The following is a 22,539-nucleotide window of genomic DNA, read 5'->3' on the forward strand; positions in this document are numbered from 1 at the left end:
GGATGAACTCTAATGACAAAACAAAGACATCAAAAGAGAACTCTATGCTGCCATTCTGGCCACCAAACATTAAGAATAACTATAATATACAAATATTAACCAATTTGCAAACAGTAAATTTTACCAATTCCTTTCAAAATTCGTGGGGATCTTAATAAGACCCCCCTCACGTTAACACTTCTCTAAGTCACTGTACACCTCTAAGTCTCCTTGGTTACCCCCCTTCACATACAGAGCAAACTAGAAACTGGTGTTAAATCAAGATTAGTTAGGGCACAGTACTTACTTAGCTTCAGTAGTTTTGCTAGCTTTGTCCATGCTTTTCAAGCTCTCAGGAGATCTAAGCTGAAACCTACAGCTATCATTCATATTCCAAACTGACTCCATTAAGACACCAACTTTAGGAATCCCAGCACTAATTGAAAATGCAACTGCTCCAGCATGATAGAGAGGATTATTTCTTAGGCATACCTAGCAAACAAAAGAAAAATCACCATCAAGATGACATAATTTTAAAACAAACTAGAGGAGTTACGTGTTCCCAAATTATGGAGCAGGAATAATTGGCACATTTGCTAAAAATGAACTTTAAAATTTCATGCAGCAAATATCCTGACCGTTCTGCCACAAGGACACAGAAGAGAAATAGCAGAGAAGAAACTAAAAAGGTTATTATTTAAAAAGTGAAATGTGAACAAAACAATTACATTTTTTGTCTGTTTCTTATAATTTGAAATTATTTTCTTCCTTAATTCATGATGCTATATATAGGCTCCATAACTTCATCTCTACGGATACTTGTTTCCCTCAGAAGACTGTTGTTTCCTACAAGCCAGAATTTTCACTAGATAATATAAGTTTTCTCTTAAATTAGGAAAAGAATATATAGACATTAGTGTTAGAAGTAGTTAACTGAGCTCAGCAGTGAATAACCTATAAATCCTCACTGCATGGAGCACCCCTAGGTCACACTTTTAAAACCAATAACCTCTAAGGTGACACTGCCAAATGCACCAACAGTAACTCTAAATGAGGCATGAACATTATTTCTGGAAATCTCTTTTGATTCTAAAGTAGCCCAATCTTACTTTCTGTTCAGTCATCTAGTGACTAACAATTACGTTATATTTGACAGTGGACTATATGATGATGATGTTTTTTGTCAATTTATAATTAAATATAAGTCACACAGAAGAAGGTGGTACATTTGAGAAGTACAGGAACTGGAAATACTGACACAGAGCAGGAGTTCTATCAAAGAATAGTTGAGTGTCACTAAATATAGCTCTGTGGCATAGAATGAATAGTTCAGAAGAGCCGACTTCTTGAAAAGGGTATGTCCTGCTTAGGTTGACTTAAAGAGAGGTTTCATCCATAAATTTCTGGAAAATACTGGTGAAAGCTTAAATACTGAAAGAGGATCAACAAGAAAGAAGGCTATAATTGTCAAAGAAATGTGGCAAGATATATTAGAAGATAAGTTATCCATTAATACCTTCTTATAAAAATAAATGCACCTTAGAGACAAGGAGGTGTATATCCAGCATATAAGAAGACATGCAACGAGTATCTGCTAAACATACTACTCCCCACAATTACGATCTGTGAGTGCAGGTGCAGCTGCAAGCTCTGAACTGATCAACCATTCCTTCTGATGTTAACATACGAACCATTTCCCCATTATGTGGCCATGACTGTCTTAAACCTCCAGTTTTCTACACTTTAAAACAAAATCTTATTCTATACCAAAGTATTGGAATATGCTGCTGTGTTTCACCAATTTAGTGCCAAGCTATTTTGCTTAAAACTTTTCTTCAGTGCATCTTTAAAGGATTTTTCTACCCTCCCTGTCTATAGTAATGTCATCCTACATGCTAATAAGGCATCTGCCAGGATATCCTGCTAATATGAGTCTAATAAATAAGGAACTTTGAAAACATTAGAAATCAGTATGTGAACTGAATAAGAAAAGGGGAGCTCCTAGAAAAGAGAGATCTGTCCAAACCAACTGACGTAAATAATGAAGACTAAACAACAATATTCAAAATAATGGGTAATTGCTGAAAACTTCCTAGTTGGAAGGCCAACAAAGGAGTCAGAACAAGACAACCACGAATAGGACCAAAAAAAATGGGAGTCCCAAACAAAAATAAGAAGTACATAAGCTGAGTTTTGGAGAAAAGTAACAGCTGAAGTAGTGATTACTTTTTAAAACATACATAATGTAAACATGATACCACCTTATAGTGATGAGAAAAAGCTGAATTGAAAAAAAAGTGCTAGATGAGGAAATTAGTGCCATGTTACGTCACAAAACCCAACATTTGTCTAAGCATTAGGGATTATAAAGTCCTTAAACACTCATTGCACCACTTGCTATAATGAATATAAATGTCAACTTTTAACCCAAAGATAAATTTCTACCAGAATCTAATGAATTAGAAGTATAATGGTAGTTCTCAGACTCTTTTGGTCTCAGGACCATCTCCCCCTATTAAATATTACCAAGGGCCCCAAAATCTTTTGTTTATGTGGGTCATATATAGTTGGTATTTAATGTAACAGTAATTAAAACTGAAAATTTTAAATATTTATTTAATATTAATAAACCCCATGTTAATATAATTTATAAAAATAACTACATTTTTAAAAAAATCAGCAAGAAAAGTGGCATTGTTTACATTTTTGCAAATATCTTAATGTCTAATTTAATGGAAGACAGCTGGAGTCCCTTGTATGCTCCTGCATTCGATTCGCTGTAATATGTTACTTTAGCTGAAGTATATGACAACAACTCAGCCTTACACAGATAGGTAACTGGAAAAAGAAGGATTCTACAGATCCCCCGAAAGGGCTGAGAAGCCAGCAGGAGTCCTTGGACCACACTTTGAGAACCACTGGGGTACTAGAAAATCACATTCCGTAAGATATATATATAAGAGGCTAAAACCATCTCAGAAACTAGTAGAAACACGAGGATTTGAAGAAGACTCCTGCCTCATGCTGACAATACTGCCAGAGAGCAGTATCTTTCAAACTGCTTGGTCGTAAGAATCATCTGCGATGTCTGTGACACATAAGGAAGCCTGTGTCCTACCACCAACCAACTGAAGGAATAATTCAGGCAAGGGGCTCCAGACTCTACATTTTCAAACTCTACATTTAAGTACCAAGTGATTCTTAAAACCAGGCTAATCTGAGATTCCTGTCCCACAAGAAAACCAACTGGTATCAGGGCAGAATGTATGTTACTCAGCTATTGAGTAAAAAGTGATGTGGCACATACATACTACTGGAACCAGGTCCTTCAAATGACATTCATTTATAAAACTGCCTATGGGGGAATTAATTACAGGGGAAGAAATGATTTTGATGAGCAACAATGTCCCTTAGGACAGACTTAATTAGTCTTTTTTTTTTAAAATATGTATATATTTATTTTGCCTGCAGTATGCGGACTTCTTAGTTGAGGTATGTGGACTTCTTAGTTGCAGCGTATGAACTTTTAGTGGCGGCATGCATGTGGGATCTAGTTCCCCAACCAGGGATCAAATCTGGGGCCCCCTGCATTGGGAGCATGGAGACTTACCCAAGGAAGACCACCAGAGAAGTCTCAGGACAGACTTAATTCTAAACACTTACCTGGGTACCAACAGTGATGTTCGGCATTGAAGAAATACCAGCACTAGATTTGGGCTTTTTGTTTTTTGCTCTAGCTTTCTCTAACATTTTTTTCCTTTGACTAAAAGGGACTACACCCCTGAAAAGGAAAAGCAAAAATTGGACAAATAAGCGGCGAAGAAGCCCATTAAATAAATCTGAAATTACACACATTATATTTAAGTATTACTGGTATATTCCTTCTCTAATATTTTTGCCTCAGTATAATATTAGCATGTATAACTTATTAATAATCATAACTTGATCACAGGTTTAATACATAACTGGGTCCACTTTTATTAAACATTTAGGATTAAAAGTCACAGGAAATTCATCATTTGATATTTTCTTACAAATAATTCTGTTTCACTAGTAGATTCCCCTATACATTACTTCTGCCAATGCAAAGTTGCTGATAATTCCCTAAAACACAACAGAAAATACATTTGAAGTCCCTTCCGAACATTAAAGGAATAATTAAATGAGGCACAGAATAGTCATACAATGACATACTTTAATAACCTTTAAAATTATATTTTATGTAACTGTTAAATGAAAAAAGTATGAAAAACACTCTAAGTTTCTAATTAAGTAAAAGCAAAGTACACGTTTATATATAGGAAAAAAAAAAGATTAATAAAATACTCCCAAAATGTTAATAGTAGTTACATTCGGGTTGTAGGATTACAGGTGATTGTTTCTACTTTATACCTTTTAAAAATTTCATAATTATAGTCACTAAGTATGTATTATTTTTATAAGCTTTTCTTTATCTTAAGGGTTTTTTCCAATGTTACTTTGCTCCAAAGTGAAAATTTCCCTCTCTATAAAGCATTAGCGTTTTTTTTTTAATTGAAGTATTGTTGACTTACAATGTTGTGTTAGTTTCTGGTGTACATGAAAGTGATTCATTTATTATATTATACTCTCTCTCTCTCTATATATATATATATAGAATATGAAATATATATGAATATTATATGTGTATGGATATTCTATATATAGAATATGAAAAAGAATATATATACACATATAGAATATAAATAAAAACAAGTAATCTTTTCAAAAGGATTATAGTAAAAATATATATATATTCTTTTTCATATTCTATATATATGTATATTCTTTTTCATATTCTTTACCATTATGGTTTATTACAGGATATTGAATATAGTTCTCTGTGCTAGACAGTAGGACCTTGTTGTGTATGTATTTTCTATAGAGCAGTTTCTATCTGCCAATCCCAGACTCCCAGTTTATCTCTCCCCTACCCCCTTACCCCTTTGGTAACCATATGTTTGTTTTCTGTGAGTCTAAAGCATTATCTTTCAACTGACCTTCTCTATTGGTATTCCACTACTCAAAGCACCTAGCTGTGTACATAAAAGCATCCACCTACATGAAACACCCCCCTCTGTGATACTCACCACCAATATAAATTGTTCTCTAGCTGTGCGCAGGTATAAAGGGCACAGCAATGTAAAGAAACAATCCGTTCTCCTTGAAGTTCTGAGTAAGTCTGTGCGGTGTGCTCTAATTTAGAAGCCACAGAACTTAAAGTTTCATCTACCCATGTAGCAACCTAAAGATAAAACATTAGAGGATTAAATAAAAACAAGTAATCTTCTCAAAAGGATTGTGGTCAAAACAAGGGCAAGGAATACCTACACTGTGGAGGGGAATTCTAAAGGCTAGAAAAACAAGTAATTCAGAAAAGGTTCTTAATAAGACTAGAAACTAAAATACTTTCTTCACGCAAATCAATCAAAATAGTAGTTATTGAAATAAAGGTCTAAAGCCATCTCTAAGGCATTAATTGAAAGTAAATATCTGCTCCAACAATTTTTAAACGAATTTAGTGACTCTGAAGTCACACTGATAATCTGAGGTATAATATCCATACTTCCTCAATCTATCTATTGTAGTTCTTCAATATCTCCTCTTTTGTCAGCACTTAGCTTGAATATTTTTTCCTTCCCTTAAAGTAGAAAGCCATCTCGGAAAAGGAATTATAATACAGAGATAAACCAGCAATAAAAAGATTATACATTGGATTACTGTACTAAGGCTTGAGACCCTTTTGTATTTGCAGATCTAGTTAGAAAGATAGAAATAAGATGGAAAAGGGGCAGGGAGAGGAAAAAAATCAAGAATTTAAGACATGTTTATCACAGTGTATCATACCTTGTTATTTTCTGTAGCTACAGTTGCTCTTATACTATTTGCAGACAGGAGAACTATCTTTTCATTGGTTAGCCCCAAAAATGTTGCTCGTGGATGATGTAAGGAAGGATTCTTTGAAAGCATAAGGAAACTGATTACCATTTTGTATGCTGATTTGAAGAGCTATTTAAAGCAAGATTTAATATAATGAAATACCTGTGCATTTCTGTAAGGCTCAGATTCACTCCACTTCCACTGATAAAGTTCTCCTTTACTGCTGACAGCCAAAAGCTCAGAATACAGAGCCCCAATACAGATGAATTTTGTTCCATCCTGTAAAGTGAAAATAACACAGTGGTATAAATATAACAACTGCCAAACCTAAAGACTCGGATACATAACATTAATTACTACATCAAATTTTGGTTAATTATGTGAACACACAAACCGCTTTAGCAAAGTCTCCAGCACAGCCTGCAATGCCCTCCTTTAAGTGGCCTGGGCGCCCCACCCCCCCCCACCCCCGAACTCACTCTCCTCCAGTCATACTGGCCTTTTTCCTGCTCCTGCCAGGATCCCACCATGTCCTTGTGGTTCTCTTGCCTTGTTTCTCAGGTGACTCACTCCCTCTCCCCAATCTAGTCTGCTCAAACGAGACCTTCCCTGACTGCACTATCTACAAAATCAGCACTCTAATATTCCATCTCCTGACTCTGCTTTCTTTAGTTCACAGCACTTCACAACTTGACATATTGTATTTATTCATTTATAGTCTAGTTCACTCAAATATAAGCTTTGTCTTGTTCACCACTGTATCCCCTGTTCTTAGAACAGTGAACAGAGTAGATACTCAATAAATGTGTTGAATAAATGAAGAAAAAACAGACTAAGGAGTTGAAGTGGGGAAAGTCGAGTATCAACACAAGATTCCTTCCCTGTAGGCTATTCCAAGCTGCTGAAACAAGTGTCTGTGTTGTTTTTTAAGGTAAAAGTTCATTCAGTTTTAAAGCAATGCACATGCAATGAGTTGGAACGCAATTACATTATAAAAAGTGCAGACAATAAATTAAATATAAATGATAAAGTGATAATTTTTTTAACATAAGACCAAAATGATCAGAAATCTCACAGCAAAACTTGCCATTAACAGATTTTACGTTGTATTTTTGCCACTGCAAAACTTCTCTGCTCTCTTTGATATTCTGGCTCGAGTATGCTAAACTAATGGCGTCTTTTTAGGTTTCTGTCAAATTCCAATCTTATTTGGTCAGATGGGTTATGGTGCTCAGCTATAGTCTGTGAAGCCTGCCAAGACTTATAACAACAACAGGTTACGCCTCAGAGCTGTATAGAAAGAACACTAATTTTTTTTTTTTTTTGCAGTTTCATGCTGGTGATTTTTCTTTTTTAAAATGTAAGCCACTAATTGTTTAAGGAAAAATTTTAAACCAAAAGTTGCATAATAATATTACACACGAACCGAAACACAAGTCACTTTTTTTTTTTTTTTTTTTTTTTGGTGGTGCGCGGGCCTCTCACTGTTGTGGCCTCTCCCGTTGCGGAGCACAGGCTCAGCGGCCACGGCTCACGGGCCCAGCCGCTCCGCGGCATGTGGGATCTTCCCGGACCGGGGCACGAACCCACGTCCCCTGCATCGGCAGGTGGACTCTCAACCACTGCGCCATCAGGGAAGCCCAACACAAGTGACTTTTAGCACAGTACATACATGCTTACATAGACTCAAATATTTACACATTTAAAACAATTTCCATTTAACAAATGAAATTTCTGAAATACATAAAAGCATTAATACTTTCCATAAAACTACAATTAAAACATCAATTTGCTACAAGCATATAAAACATCAAGTGCTTTCTTGGAGTTTCAAGATACCTCTTTAAAATAAGATCTTGCCTGCATATATAGTCTTTCTCCAATAATCAGTATGAACTTTTTTTTCCCCAAGAGGTTTATTTTCCAGGTACATTATAAGCTCAAGAAAATGGACCCAACAATTATGCAATGTAATTATGTCATAACAACTTAATTGCACATAATGCTTTAAAGTAGGTTTGGATGAAGTTCTCAAACACTTTGGTATGTGTTCTTCAGGGACTTCTATTAGAAACAACACGAATTGTAAGTCCCTTCAATCCCCATTTTGCTTTAAAATGGACAAGTCTTTGGTTAAAGTTCTACATTTTGGGCATTTATTATTAATTAAAATGGTCCCCAAACCAATAAATGGCACTGATGTATGATTAGTTTACAAGACTTCATTTAACTTGTTTCTGATGCAGCAGGAAGCTATAGATTCATTTATTATAACATGTCATTGACAGTTTCAATCTTTCACTTATAAGCAGACAAATCAGTAGGTTTAGTCAGTATTTCTCTGTTCATTTTCTGTTATAATCTAAACTATACAGTAACTTGCAGTAACTATAGATACTAAAGAACACTAATTTTAATCTTCTACTTTACCAGTGCCAATCAGCTCTATTTTCAAGTCACATCTATGGAGGGATGGGAAAGGGACCAAACTTGAAATTTTCCAACTTAGCAATTCTACTATTCCCTTCACCATGGGTATCTGAAAAACACTGTGTCCTTCCTCCAGGGCTGCGGCATCAAATCTTATCTTAACATTTCTACCTCACACTTCCTTCTTGGCCCCTTGGTTAAAAAGGTGATAGAATCAGACCAAGTGAGTCCAAAACCTGGATCCAACACTTATTAAGTAGGTAACTTCAGATAAGTTATGTAACTTCTCAGAACCCATTTCTTCACTTCTAAAATGGGCATAATAATAACACGATGGGGGGGGGCGGTAAAAACCAAATAAAGTAACATATATTAAAGTACCTGGCACAAATAAGTGGTCAGATTCGACTCTGGTTACTCTGCCCTGACTTCATCTCCTACTCACCCAGAAGGCACAAGCTTCCTGAGTATTTCCATCTCCATCCAGACTTACTGAAAAAACACCATTCTCCCCTCCCCCTCCCCATCTCAGAGAAAGAAGCGTCCCTCTCTACTATCTAAGGACAACTCACCACACACGGTGGATACAATCCTCTCTCATGACCTCAACAACCGTCCAAACCAGTCTGCCCTTCAGCCTCAGGCCCGGGGAAGTGAACTGTCACTTGGCGTCCGTCTCACCTCACCGGCTCGCACTGACAGCCACACCTGCTCTTGCAACAGCCTTATCGATGCCCCGTGCACTGAACCAATCCATCTTCTCTTCAAACTCTTTGAACCGTTGGACCCTGTTCATCACCAGTTCCAGAACCTCTCCTCTCCCCTGTTCACAGGTCACTACTCTCTACTGGCCTTCCTCCTATCTTCATGACTACAGTCATTTCTCCACCTCCCTTGTACCACCCATGTACTCCCTGACCCAGATTCTGTCCTTGTCCCTTTATTCAAATTATGCTCCACCCTCAGCCTAAGTGACTATATCCACTGGGGCACCATGCTTTTAAACATGTAAATCTTCTATCTCCAGACTAACCTGCAGATTAACAACTGCCTGGATGTCTGAAAAGCACCCTACCATCTCCAAAATGAATTCATCATCTCTCCTCCAAAGCTACATGCCCCCTGCAGTCCCTATCTCCATGAATGACATCCACCACCCACCCTGTAATAGGAGGGCAACAAGGGAACCTGGGCCATCTCTTCAACTCTTCCTCTTCTCTTCACCAGATGGTGACTAGCAAACCAATGCTATGTTTTGTCTCCACTTCCTCGCAGAGTCTTCCCTTCATCCGTCCTCACTGCCGTTGCTTTGGTTGAGAGCCTCCCGATTCCCTTCCATAACAATTCTACCCGTCTCTTCACTGACTCTAGGTTTTTACTGGTCCCGTCTTTCTCCCACTGTGACAACAGTGCCCGTCTCCTTAAAACGTATACAAAACCAAACGCCACCAACCTCATCGTGTCATTTCTCTAAGAACTTGGCTGGCAGGACAACATCCTAACGCTGGCAAGTTGTCTGGGGCTCTCTGGTCTCCTCCACCCCGCTCTCCTCCTTCTCCCGCCACAGAGCAGCAATTCTGAACTTCTCACTGTTCCGCAAACACACCCTGACCTTTCCTGACTCTAGGCCCATACTTGATGTGTTTGGAATGCCTCTGCATATTGGTTAATGCCTACTTAACCTTAAAAATACTGCTTAAATGTCATCTCCTCTGTGAAGTCTTTGCCACATCTCTCGGGTGGTGTTAGTCGTTCCCCACTCTGAGCCCCTATAAATACCGTATTAACACCTTCAGTCTAGCACTGGTCATACTGTGAACACATTTCATTGTATGTGAATGTCTGTCTTCCCCAGTGAGTTGCCTATGGGAAGGTCCATAACGAATTCACCTCTACATTCCCACAGTCCAGCTTGGTGCTTGGCACATAGTAGGAACACACTGACAACTGAAGGAACAAATTCATCTCAACTCAAAACTTTTTGAGTAAAAACTCTGCCAGAGCAGTACAACCCTAAACAATTCATCCCTACAGCCACAGCATGGTGTGTGAGGCACTCTCAGAACTGACTTGCCTATATCCTTCAAGGATGGGCCAATGTTCCCCAGCTCATTAGTCCTGAATGAGCTAAGTGAACCCTGAAGGCCCTGAAAATCCATTATGGACAAATGTGGAGGGATGGCAAAACCACCAACCAAAGGAAGATGATGGAAAAATCACCTATTGTCTCTTGCCTGATTTAGATCAGTAGGTGGAGAAATACAAAGCAATCAAATACACATAAAGAAACAGTATTTTAGCTCACACACTTCACAATGTCATAGAAAACAAGGCTTTCATCGTTTTGATGAAATACTAATGGCTGCTTCTGAGCAAGTTGGGCCCTGCTTCAACCCAGCTGGAAAAGGTGGATATGCACATTTCCGTAAAGATCAGTAGTTTGTAGCTCTATTTTTTTTTTAACAAAACGAATCCTTTAGAAGCTGAATCTAATCAATAAATTTGCAACTGTCTGAACATTAAACATCAACCAAATGAGGAATCCCTACCTACACACAGATGGAAAATGTCAGAAATATGATAAAAATTACCTAAAAAAGCCAAAGCTTTAAAAGAAAAAAGAAAAAGGTCATTCAGCATAGCAACATGAACTCCTATTAACTTCATCTAGTTCGTGACTTATATTTTTTAAAAATTGGTCTTATTATTCCTACATTTCTCCCCACAAACCTTGGTTTTCTTTTTTTAAATTTTCCTACCATCAGCAAACACTAGTTTTCCCATTAAGTACCAATTCTAACTGCAATGTGCTGTGTTTTATGGCTGAAATGGATGTTATACAACTACAGGTTACATGGCACAATTTGGTCAACTGTCCTTATTCACACTTCACTTCTCCTTACCTATCTAGGTTTCCATTTTCTCCTTATGACTGGCTTCTCTTCCTCTTTATGACCTCTTCTCCTTTTGCTCTTACTTCATTATTAAAGTACATTTGTGACACACCTAGCCAACTTTTAACAGATACTTCCTGGAAGCTTCCATATGTCGATTAAAAAAAAAAAAAAAAAAAGACCTTCCTCACGCAACTTCCACTTCTAGAACCTTGAAGGCGAAGCAGAATGACCAACAGGTTTGATCAACTGTCCCAACAGTGATGCTGCTTCAAATAATTTAAGGAACCAAATGTCATGCCACTATTTCCTCTCAACACCATTCAAAGAAACTTGAGGATAACATACAACTCTACAATTCAAAAGGCTGGTGGAGAATAAATTTTCTTATTTTCCCTAAACTATACAAAAATAGATCCAGAACAGTAAGGGATACGACTTTAAATTAACAATACTGACTTGCTAAATCAGTTTTGTTTCTTTATCACCCACCACACAACTTTCGTCAAGTTCTTCTCTGGGAGCTTACTGGAAATAATTTGAAAGGGTCTGTTTTGTTACAGGGCACAAAGCAGAAGTTTTTATGTTCAACTTCAGCAGATTTACTTAGTATGGACTCTTCCGTGTAAGTTTTCTCTGCCCTTTCCCTTCAGCATTTACTACTTAGCTCTTACCTTTGCATTCTTACTTTTAACAGTCTTTGTTACTATTGTAGCTGCATTTTTTATTCTCTTATCAGTCACTTTAGATTCTTGTTGGAAGTAGGTTGGTATAAATATCAATATATATAAATATATAAATATATAAAATATATATATATATATAGTTACAATGTAAATGTAGACATTCAGCAACACAGAACTAAATTTCTAATCTGAGAAAAGTAAATTCCAAAAATGACTGAGAAGTGCAAATGGAGCCATGTTAGATAATCACTTAATTGAAAGATTGCACCCTCCCATCAAAGTAACTCTTAGTAATCACTCTGGCCTCCTGTGATTCCCCAAAGCCTCTTATACCTAATTCCATTATGGTACTTACACCAAAGTATTAACATCATTGTTCTGCCTTTCTACAAAACTCTCACCCTAACACCTGAACAAAAGGTCTAACACACAATATGCATTTAATCAAGGCTACTCAATTACTGACCGGATGACCCGCACCTCTGTCTTCATGGAGCTTTCAACATCTCTACAATTATTAATTATGCTTTTTTTTTTTTTAAGATGCTGAAAAGTTAATGAGGGGAAAAATCTTTATGTTTTTTTCTTTCTTTCTTTTTACCTTTTGACCCCTTCACCCATTTTTCCCACTCCCCACCTCCTGGCAACTTCCAGTCTGTTCTCTGTATCTATGAGCTTGGTTCTATTTTTGGTGTTGTTTTTTTTTTTTTTTAAGATTCTACATTTAAGTGAGAGCCTATGGTACCTGTCTTTCTCCGACTAATTTCATTTAGCATAATGCCCTCAAGGGACATCCATATTGTTGAAAACAGGAAAGATTTCATTCTTTTGTTTATGGCTGAATAATACTGGCACGCGCACACATGTGCGTGTGTGTCCCCATCCACTGATGGATGCTTAGGTTGCTTCCATATCTTGGCTATTGTAAACAGTGCTGCAATGGACATGGGGGTACATGTATTTCGAGTTAGTGTTTTCATTTTCTTCAGATAAATACCCAGAAGTGGAACTGCTAAATCATACAGTAGTTCTGTTTTTAATTTTTTAAAGACCCTCCGTACTGTTTTCCATAGTGGCTGAACCAATGTACATTCCCACCAACAGTGCACAAGGGTTCCCAATTATGCTTTTATACTAGTTTTGACATTTAAATCAAAATAATTTATGGAAATAAAGTTTAAAGTTACCTCAAATATTTTCAGTTTAAGATTATACTGTAAAGGCTTAAAGAGAACATTCATTCCACCATTAAAGGAGCTTTATTAGCCTAGAAAATGGTGAAATTTTTAAGAAGTAGCTGTTCCTCAAAATAGGTGGTGGGAAAGTCAAGATTATTCCAGATAATTTAACAATGGAATTTCTCAGGCACTCTAACAAAAGGAAGAATGAAAAATACCATGGATACTAACCAAACTTACAATTTATAAATACTGGATTAGGTCATTTCTGAAATTAAGCTGGGACACCCTCTTCCCACCCCACCAAAAAACAAAAAACAAAAAAGAGAGAGAGAGAGAAAGCAAAAGAGACAGAGAGAGAGAGAGACTACTTCCAAACAGTGCGTGCTGACACCCTATATCTCCCTGCTCTCTCCACCTACCTCTCCATCTCCTATCAAGTTTGCCCCAAAACCCTTTTCTCCTCCTCAGGGATCACCACCCCCAATTGTGGAGGACTAATAAGGCCCCACATAGTGCCTGTTTCTTCATGTGGAATGTATCCTATGCCCCTGTATGATCATTTTGCACACTGTTCTAAAAGCAAGGTCTTTTTTCCCTTTAACAACTCTCTGCATTCTCTTTCTGACTGTAGCATTCAGCCTTGCAAAACAATCATCTAGTGGTTTGTTGATAAGTGGGATAATGCTTAACAGCTTAATTAGGTTTATGCTGTTTTCTTCCCCTGAACTGAAATTTTTGATATCTAAATTTCAATCACAAGCTAATAAAAAGTAGTTCTTCAGTGACATTTTAAATTAGGTTTTTCTTTAATAGGAAAAAAAGGTATAGGTAGGATATACTTTGTTGCACACACTGCTATTTCTCCTTCATTCAATGTCTAAACAAACCAAGGAAATAACACACTAAGTAAGTAAGGCCTGTACAGTGTCAAGATTTTATGATGCACTTAGTAACTGTCTCTGAAAACAAGCTATACCCAAAACCATGCCTATCAGTAAAGGCCAACAAAGACCGGCTAACTCTAACAGAGGGTACACTGGCCAGGGAAAAAGCTTGCTAAACTCATACTGTTCAAAACACTTTCAGATGTGTGACAAAGAAGCCTACACTAATATGTATGCAATGGCACTATTAAAACAAGATTAATGAGTCCTCTATTACTTCCTGCCAATATGACACAGACACAGCTCTAGCATGATCAAGGCAAGAGAAACAGGAAACAAAGAACAATGTAGGGGAAAAGAAAGAAATGAAAAAGAAAAAGCCCAATGGTTTAAATCACCTTCTACCATATGAAGTAAAACTAGAAATTGGAACATTTCTAGTTTTATGGAAATAAGTAAGAGAATGCAATTCAGGGAAAGTCTGTCAGCTGCCAAAGAAAACATAATAACCTTTTGCTTACAAAGAGGCTGATTGAAATTCATGTTCCTTCTTGCATTCAAGCTTTCCACATGAGCTGAATACAGAGGAAAATAAATGAACTACATCAAGACTCACAATAACTATGAAAGATAAACAAATTCAGAACACTAAATAATATTTTTCCTTTAATATCCCAACTTCAAAGAAAGAAAAGAAATCTACATCAGAACCTCCTTATCTGCTAGAGATAACCTTCAAGTTCTTATCTTCTTTTACTTCTACTTTAGAAAATTTCCTTATCCAACTGGCTCTGGAAATAAGAAACAGGCACTCCAAAAAACAGGTGAAAAACCCATGGCTTCCTACAGGAGCCTCTGAAGATAAATTACCAATCACTTAAGACAGTGAAACCTACACACCATCAATAGACTATGTCTATATGGGAAAAGAATCTAAAAAAGAGTGGATATATGTATTTGTATAACAGATTCACTTTGCTGTACACCTGAAACTAACACAACACTGTAAATCAATTACACCCCAATAAAAATAAAAATAAAAGTAAAATAAAAGGATGTATCGACTGTTTCACTTGTAGCAGTGATAGATTTTTACAGATTCAAATCAACTTCAATCCTGCATGCTTTCTAGAAGCTAGTCATTGTACTACCACTCAGGATGCAGAGCATAATTCCCCCAGTCCATTCCTGTTCAGCCTGCTTTGTCTCCCACAGCTTTTAGAGCAAAGGGCCTGTCAGAATTCACTGCCATCAAACGGGAAAGCTAACTAATCAAAGAAACACAGATCCCTAATCTTGCCCTGACATGCATGCCTGTAACAATGACCAGAAACCTGCCCTGCAGAAAATGGGTTACTCCTGACAGTACAAAACAAATTCCTATCAAGAAATATACCCTTCATTACTGGTGTAATTACCACCAGAAAAGAAGTCCTGAAACAGAATGCTGGTGTATTATCTGGAACTACCATCCTCATTTCTCTGATTTACTTCATCAAGTAGAAAAAGAAATAGCACCACTGAACACTTCTCCTTAAAACGACTCCTGTACTGTCAAATAAAGATGATCTACTTATATTTTAAAACAAAACAAAAATATCACTTTATGTCTGCATTTTATTTTTATTTTTTATTTTCTGACTGCACCATGCAGCATGCAGGATCTTAGTTCCCCGACCACGGATCGAACCCATGACCCCTGCAGTGGAAGCATGGAGTCCTAACCACTGTACGGCCAGGGAATTCCTATGTCTGCATTTTAAATGACAGTACGAAAATCTGAAATAAAACAGAAACCTTTTTTGGGGGGTGGGCGGGAGTGTCAGGAATTCAGTTAAAATGGAAAGGATGGGTGGGGATTCTTTTCAAATACCTTATCAGGCCACCACTGCAAATCTTCTCCTAGAGACACTGGACTTTGAACAGGTGTATTCTTCTTATCCAAGTTTGGCTCTCCTTCCTTGCTGGTAGAGCCCCTTTCATTATCAAATGAGGCTCCATCAAGCCACCTCCGTTCACGTAAACGTAAAACAGATTCACGTTCACGCAACAGCTCAGAGTCTCTCTCTAAGGGAAGAAGGAGAACTGGTATGCAATTGGGTCACACCAGTGGGATAAAAGTAAGCCACTCTCTAGTAAAGACCCTTCAGGATGCAACTAACAGCAGTTTATCCACTCACAAGAATTTCATGTAAATGTAAATCTAATAAGCTTGACATGCAACATTCAAAACATTAACTCTTTCAAGTGAATGTATGAAAATTATAAACTAGTATTTTTAAGCACTATGTAGAGGCAGATTTTTCTGAATTCCAACTATATGCTTTTAGAGCAGAACTGCTTTATTTTAAATAGGATTTTGGATTTTTTTAATGGAGTTTTAAATTTTTGGCTTTCATTAAAAATGTTTACCGTAACTTTTAAATTTATTAGAAAATATTCATAAATTAAAATTTTAACACGTTAGATACATAAACCAAAAAAGAGTATTTGTTAGAGAGTCTACACATACAGATTAAAAAAAAAAAAAACAACAAATCTTGAAAAGGGTAAAATAAAAATCCATTAACTATAAAACTTTTGATAATCCAAGCCCTTGTTTAGAGTAATTTTATAGGCTGGATTTTTATGGAAAAGTCTTAAAATTTTTGAGAAACTAGACAGAATTTTTTTTTGGGGGGGGGGCGGTTCGCTGGCCTCTCACTGTTGTGGCCTCTCCCGTTGCGGAGCACAGGCTCTGGACGCGCAGGCTCAGCGGCCATGGCTCACGGGCCCAGCCGCTCCGTGGCATGTGGGATCTTCCCAGACCGGGGCACGAACCCGTGTCCCCTGCATTGGCAGGCGGACTCTCAACCACTGCGCCACCAGGGAAGCCCACGACAGAATTTTTTTTCTTTTGAGAATCTTTATAGAAAGATTACTTTACAAAAAATGCTTCCCCTGAAACTGGCCTACAAACTTTTTAAAACCAGTTTTTTTCAGCTTGCTCACGTCTTATTTTTTAAATAGGCAACCAAAATAAACTTTCCAAGACTTGGATAGTAAGGATTAAAAACAATATTAAGTTGAACCATATAAAACTGCCATCCATGCAGATCTAACATGGTCAAGTACCACCAATTTCATATGGTTCAAAGTAAAACAGATGCCCACATAGAATGACCTAAGAAAAAGCAAAAGGGAGAAATTTAGAAGGAGTTTTGTGTTAGATATTGAATATCTGAAATGCAATACTTGATGCATTTTAGGCAAGGAAATATGCACTTATTTTTTAAAAAATTTTAAGCTGTTACATAATAGGTTCAGTACACTAAAAGATCATCATAAGTCTGTTATTTTAAAACTACTTTCAAGTACTAGGTATTTGCAGAAAGGTCTTAATATAAAACAGCATCCTTTCCAGTTTACTAATGATAAGTAAATAATATATCTGATTCTTGCCTGTTATTTCAATCAAGTAGTTTTACATTCTGGAAAGTAAAAATACTGACTTACAAAAGTTAAAATGCAAGCTAAATCCGTATCAACATACACAGAGAAAGGTTTGTATTTGTATGATTTCAAAATCTTCTTTCTAAACTCTACTGTGTACTATACCTTTTCAAGATTTCAAACTTCCGAAAATATCATTTTAGTACGATAAGCATTTCTATATATTTATTATTGATCAATCTCATTCTAGTAAGTTTTTTCATATTTCACTCTTCCATCTAACCAGGGTTTAAAATGAACAAAATAATCACTTTATTTTAATCAAAGAAACTAAAGAGACTTGTTCTCTGAATGCTGCATGTCACCGTAAAGCAGAATTCTGCTTTTACTTTAGAATCCATATTCCTAATTTTAAAATACAGTTAAGTAAGTTGTAACCCTTTACATATATGCTACTATGTAGATATGATCATCTCTAAAGTTCTACTGTGGCTCTTCAAAATCAAAAGTAACTATTTTAATGCCAAAGCATCCAAAAACACTAACAAGTAATGATTTCATCTACTGTAATATTAAAAGTTCAAATACAATGAATTCTACCACTATCTCTCCATAGAGTCAGCCAATAATCACAAAAAAATAAATGCAAAATTACCTCGAGATGAGCCTAGCCTGGAGAGTGACGAACGACGAAAAGAAGGGTAACCAAAATAGCTAATGTCTTCAGAAAACATGGCATCTGCATCAATAATGACACTTGGGTGGGCAGAATGAATGTCAGCATCAAGAAGAGACATAAGATCCTCTATAAACAGAAACAAATATAAATGAAGCAGATAGAGAGAAAAAAATCTGCAGACCATTGAAAAATCCCTGAAAATTAAAACATTAAAATCAGGGACTGACTACTGACATAACCTGAGAAGAAAAGCAGTAACTACCTAGGAAATAAAGTTAACGGTATTAACACAGATTTTAAGGAACATCAACTGCATGATTGTTGCTTGGGCTAACTACTAAATTACCACAAGAAAAAAAGATCACTATTGAAGATTCCTGTGACATCACAGAAAGTCAAAATCTAAATGCAGTTCAGTTATTCCATATTCAGTAATAAGGGCATCAAAATACAACATTCCAGAGTCATCTGTCAGCCAGTGATAAAGACATGCACATACATCCATGTCTTTATAGGACCAAACACAAGTCCACTGAGCAAAAACATTTTCCCTTAAAGAGAATTTTACCATCAAATCAAACACTACAGTGAGAAATATCTACCACCTTGGAAAGAACAGTCAGTAAATCTATTGCACTTTAAAATTCCATTCCCCAGTCAAAAAAAAAATCTCTCCCTTCAGAGATGAGAAAACCATGATGGTGATCCACCAACCTCCAGGCAAATAAGATTCACTGGCTGTATCATCCCCATCATCTCCATCTTCATCATCCCGGCTAAGTAAATTATTTACAGCAAGGTTTACATCAAGATTTGTTCGCTGAAGTTCTCGAATAATGACACTTCTGGATTTGCCTTGCAAAACGACTTGGGCCTGAAATAAAAAAATAAGGAAGAGTGCTGTGCTAATTATCTTTTTCATAACTTCTTTATTAAAATCAGCTTTCTAGGATCAATACAGAAAATCAGTATTTCACAATTCATGCTATATATCATGACTACAGCCCACTACATTTAGTTAAACCTCACCCTGTCCTGCTATCTTACGTTAAGTGTTCTACAAGATCCATACCTGTGAAATCAGCTCCTCTGGAATCACAGATGCTGGAATAACTGGCTGGGGTTGACTGCCCAAAAGCCCAGACCCTCGATCCCGTCCCGTCCGAATTACTCGAGTCTGTCGGCGAGAATCTCGAGCTCCAGCTGACGACCTACCAGAGGATCCTCCTCCACTTCCACCCACTCCAGAACTCCAGCGACTTCTAAATATTGGAGAATTTAAAGAAACAGCATTTTAAACAATCATTCAGAAAGATCCCTTTGCGTCTCATGTTCATTAACTTAGAATATGATAAACCTATTTTTCTACTTGACATAATATGCTATAGTAGTATTTTGACAGAACAATAGAACTGAACTTTAAAATAACACTGTTCCGGGCCTCCCTGGTGGCGCAAGTGGTTGAGAGTCCGCCTGCCGATGCAGGGGATACGGGTTCGTGCCCCGGTCTGGGAGGATCCCATATGCCGCGGAGCGGCTGGGCCCGTGAGCCATGGCCGCTGGGCCTGCGCGTCCGGAGCCTGCGCGTCCGGAGCCTGTGCTCCGCAACGGGGGAGGCCACAACAGTGAGAGGCCCGCATACCGCAAAAAAAAAAAAAAAAAAAAATAACACTGTTCCAATTTTTTTAAATGCTGAAGTATAAACTCACTTTTGATATATACCATCCTTTTGCATCTTTTAAAACAATTTTTAAAAGAACCACATACCAAGCATTTCTAGTCACAGCTTAAAGTGAGTTATAGAATACATCTCACCTTTGCATGAAAGACCTATCAGATATAACTACTAACAGTCTGCAGCACAAAAAGTAAAATTCAGAGTTTAAAATTTAAAGACACAAATAAATGGAAAGACACCCGTGCCCATGGGTTGGAAAATTTAATATTGTTAAGATGTCCATACTGCTCAAAGCAATCTACAGATTCATCAAAATCCCTATGAAAATCCCAATGGATTTTGTCCCTCAAAGGACATAATCAACAGAGTAAGGAAGCAACCTATAGAATGGAAGAAAATATTTGCAAATCGTTTATTTGAGAGGTTAGTATCCAGAATATATAAAGAGCTCCAACACTCAACAACAAAAAAATCAAATAACCTGATTAAAAATGGGAAAGAATTTGAACATTTCTCCAAAGATAATACACAAATGGCCAAGTAAGCATATGAAAAGATGGTCAACATCACTAATCATGAGAGAAATGCAAATCAAAACCACAATCACCTATCACCTCACACCCATCAGAATGGCTACCATGGGGCTTCCCTGGTGGTGCAGTGGTTGAGAGTCTGCCTGCCGATGCAGGGGACATGGGTTTGTGCCCCAGTCCAGGAAGATCCCACATGCCGCAGAGCGGCTGGGCCCGTGAGCCATGGCCGCTGAGCCTGCACGTCTGGAGCCTGTGCTCCGCAACGGGAGAGGCCACAACAGTGTGAGGCCCGCGTACCACAAAAAAAAAAAAAAAAAAAAAAAAAAAAAAGAATGGCTACCATGAAAAAAAAAAAGAGACAATTACAAGTGTTGGCAAGGATGTATAGAAACTGTAACCCTAGTGCACTGTAGGTAGGACTGTAAAATAGTGCAGTGCTATGAAAAACAGTATGAAGTTTCCTAAAAAATTAAAAATAGAACCACTATATATGACTCAGCAGTTATAATTCTAGGTATATATCCAAAAGAATTGAAAACAGAGTCTCGATGAGATATTTGCATACCCATGTTCATAGCAGCACTATGCGTAAGAGCTGCGTGGTATAACGCTGATTGTTCTCAATTAATGTCTCGATTTGATTGCTATCAACTTCAACTGGTCTACTCAACCGTGGAGCATCATCATCCAAAGAGAATTCTCCAGCACGGAACTTCGCAAACCACTTTTGACATGTTCGATCAGTCACAGTACCTTCCCCACGAACTGCACAATTTTTTTTGGCGTTTCAGTTGTGTTTTTACCTTTCTTGAAATAATAAAGCATAATATGCCGAAAACGTTGTTTTTCTTCCATCTTCAATATTAAAATGGCTACACAAAAATTCACCAATTTTGATAAGTTTTTTTAAATGCGCGCTGATATGACAGCTGTCACAATACAATCTAACAAAATTGTTTCGAATGAAGTTAAAGACAACTAAGCGCCACTAGAGCCATCTTACGGGAAAACCGAACGAACCTTTTGGCCAACCCAATACAACACAGGTGAACCCTGAAGATATTATGCTAAGTGAAATAAGCCAATCACAAGAAGACAAATGCTGTATGATTACAAATATAAAAGGTACCTAACGTAGTCAAATTCACAGAAACAGAAAGTAGAATGGTGGCTGTCAGATGGTGGGGAGAGGGGTAAATGGAGTTGTTTATTGGATATAAAGTTTCAGTTTTACAAGATGAAAAAGTTAAAGTAGAGATTTCTTTCACTGCAATATAAATATACTTAATACTATTGAGATGTGCAGTTATAACCGTAAAGGTAGTAAATTTTATGTTATGTGTTTTTAAACATGATTTTAAAAATATAAAGTCATGTGTTATCAAAGAAAGCAGTACTCTCGAAAACAGACAAGTTTTCTTTTCAACTTATATGCTTGTGACAATTATGCAACAGAAAGTAATATAGGATCAATGAAACATACAAACAGATATTCAAATCAAACATTAAATCAGCACTTCTACTTCATGGTTTCCTGTAAGTTGTCAAAATTAAGTCAGGTGGAACCACTCTTTTGGAAGTTTTTAACAGTCAAAAGCTAAATATATTATTTCAACTTGAAAACAGGAGGAACCACACTAAAGAGTCTTAAAAAGATATAATTAGGGTAACTATGTCCCAGTTTGCCTGAGATAACACCATAATAAGCCTACTGTCTGAGCCTATTATTAATTTCACTCCAAAACGCCCGTCTGGACATTTTATGGCCAAAATAAATATAAGTAATGACTCAATATTTCTACCGAAATATGCTATGATTTTCCCCTTAGGCAAATAATACTGGAAACCTGATCAGATATACTATCCAAGTACACATCTATTCCTGGCAGACCTTACAGGCATCACAAACTCAAATCTCCACGAGAGGTAGATAGGTTACTTATTTCTAAGTAAAGTCAAGACGACAGGGAAGAGTGGAGAATACCAGCATATCCAGAACATTCAAATTCTTTCCTTTAAGCCAATTTGCACTCTCTGCTACACAAACCCTCACCTGAGGTTAGTTGAAAGACAAAGGTCAAAATATCTCTGGCTTGCCCATTCATTAACCCCACCGTTACCATGGAGAATACCACGTTTTCCCACTCACATCCGCAGTGCCGGATTTCTTCTATCAGAATCCAAACAATCTACCAGCCGACCAGCCTCAGCTGCTCCTGGACATTCCTCTAACCAGCTTGCTATCCAGAGAACGAGCAATGTGTT

At 37.1% G+C, this 22,539-nt stretch overlaps 1 protein-coding gene across 5 annotated transcripts in view; it reads right to left on the reverse strand.

The window, feature by feature from the left end:
• The window catches only part of UBR5 (ubiquitin protein ligase E3 component n-recognin 5), a 140,567-nt gene that overhangs the window by 68,689 nt on the left and 49,339 nt on the right, over positions 1-22,539 (reverse strand). For 3 of the 5 annotated variants that reach the window (XM_060116573.1, XM_060116574.1, XM_060116572.1), the window contains exons 6-14: positions 19,136-19,325; positions 18,778-18,937; positions 18,040-18,189; positions 15,826-16,037; positions 6,040-6,156; positions 5,845-5,955; positions 5,088-5,242; positions 3,643-3,760; positions 287-471 (exon numbers count right to left, since the gene is read on the reverse strand). In XM_060116573.1, coding sequence (XP_059972556.1) covers positions 287-471; positions 3,643-3,760; positions 5,088-5,242; positions 5,845-5,955; positions 6,040-6,156; positions 15,826-16,037; positions 18,040-18,189; positions 18,778-18,937; positions 19,136-19,325 — 1,398 coding nt within the window. The remainder of the gene's footprint in view (positions 1-286; positions 472-3,642; positions 3,761-5,087; positions 5,243-5,844; positions 5,956-6,039; positions 6,157-15,825; positions 16,038-18,039; positions 18,190-18,777; positions 18,938-19,135; positions 19,326-22,539) is intronic. The other 2 variants (XM_060116576.1, XM_060116575.1) reach the window with 1 other exon arrangement.

This window comes from Mesoplodon densirostris, chromosome 13, assembly GCF_025265405.1.
Source record: "Mesoplodon densirostris isolate mMesDen1 chromosome 13, mMesDen1 primary haplotype, whole genome shotgun sequence".
Classification (NCBI taxonomy): Eukaryota; Metazoa; Chordata; class Mammalia; order Artiodactyla; family Ziphiidae; genus Mesoplodon; species Mesoplodon densirostris.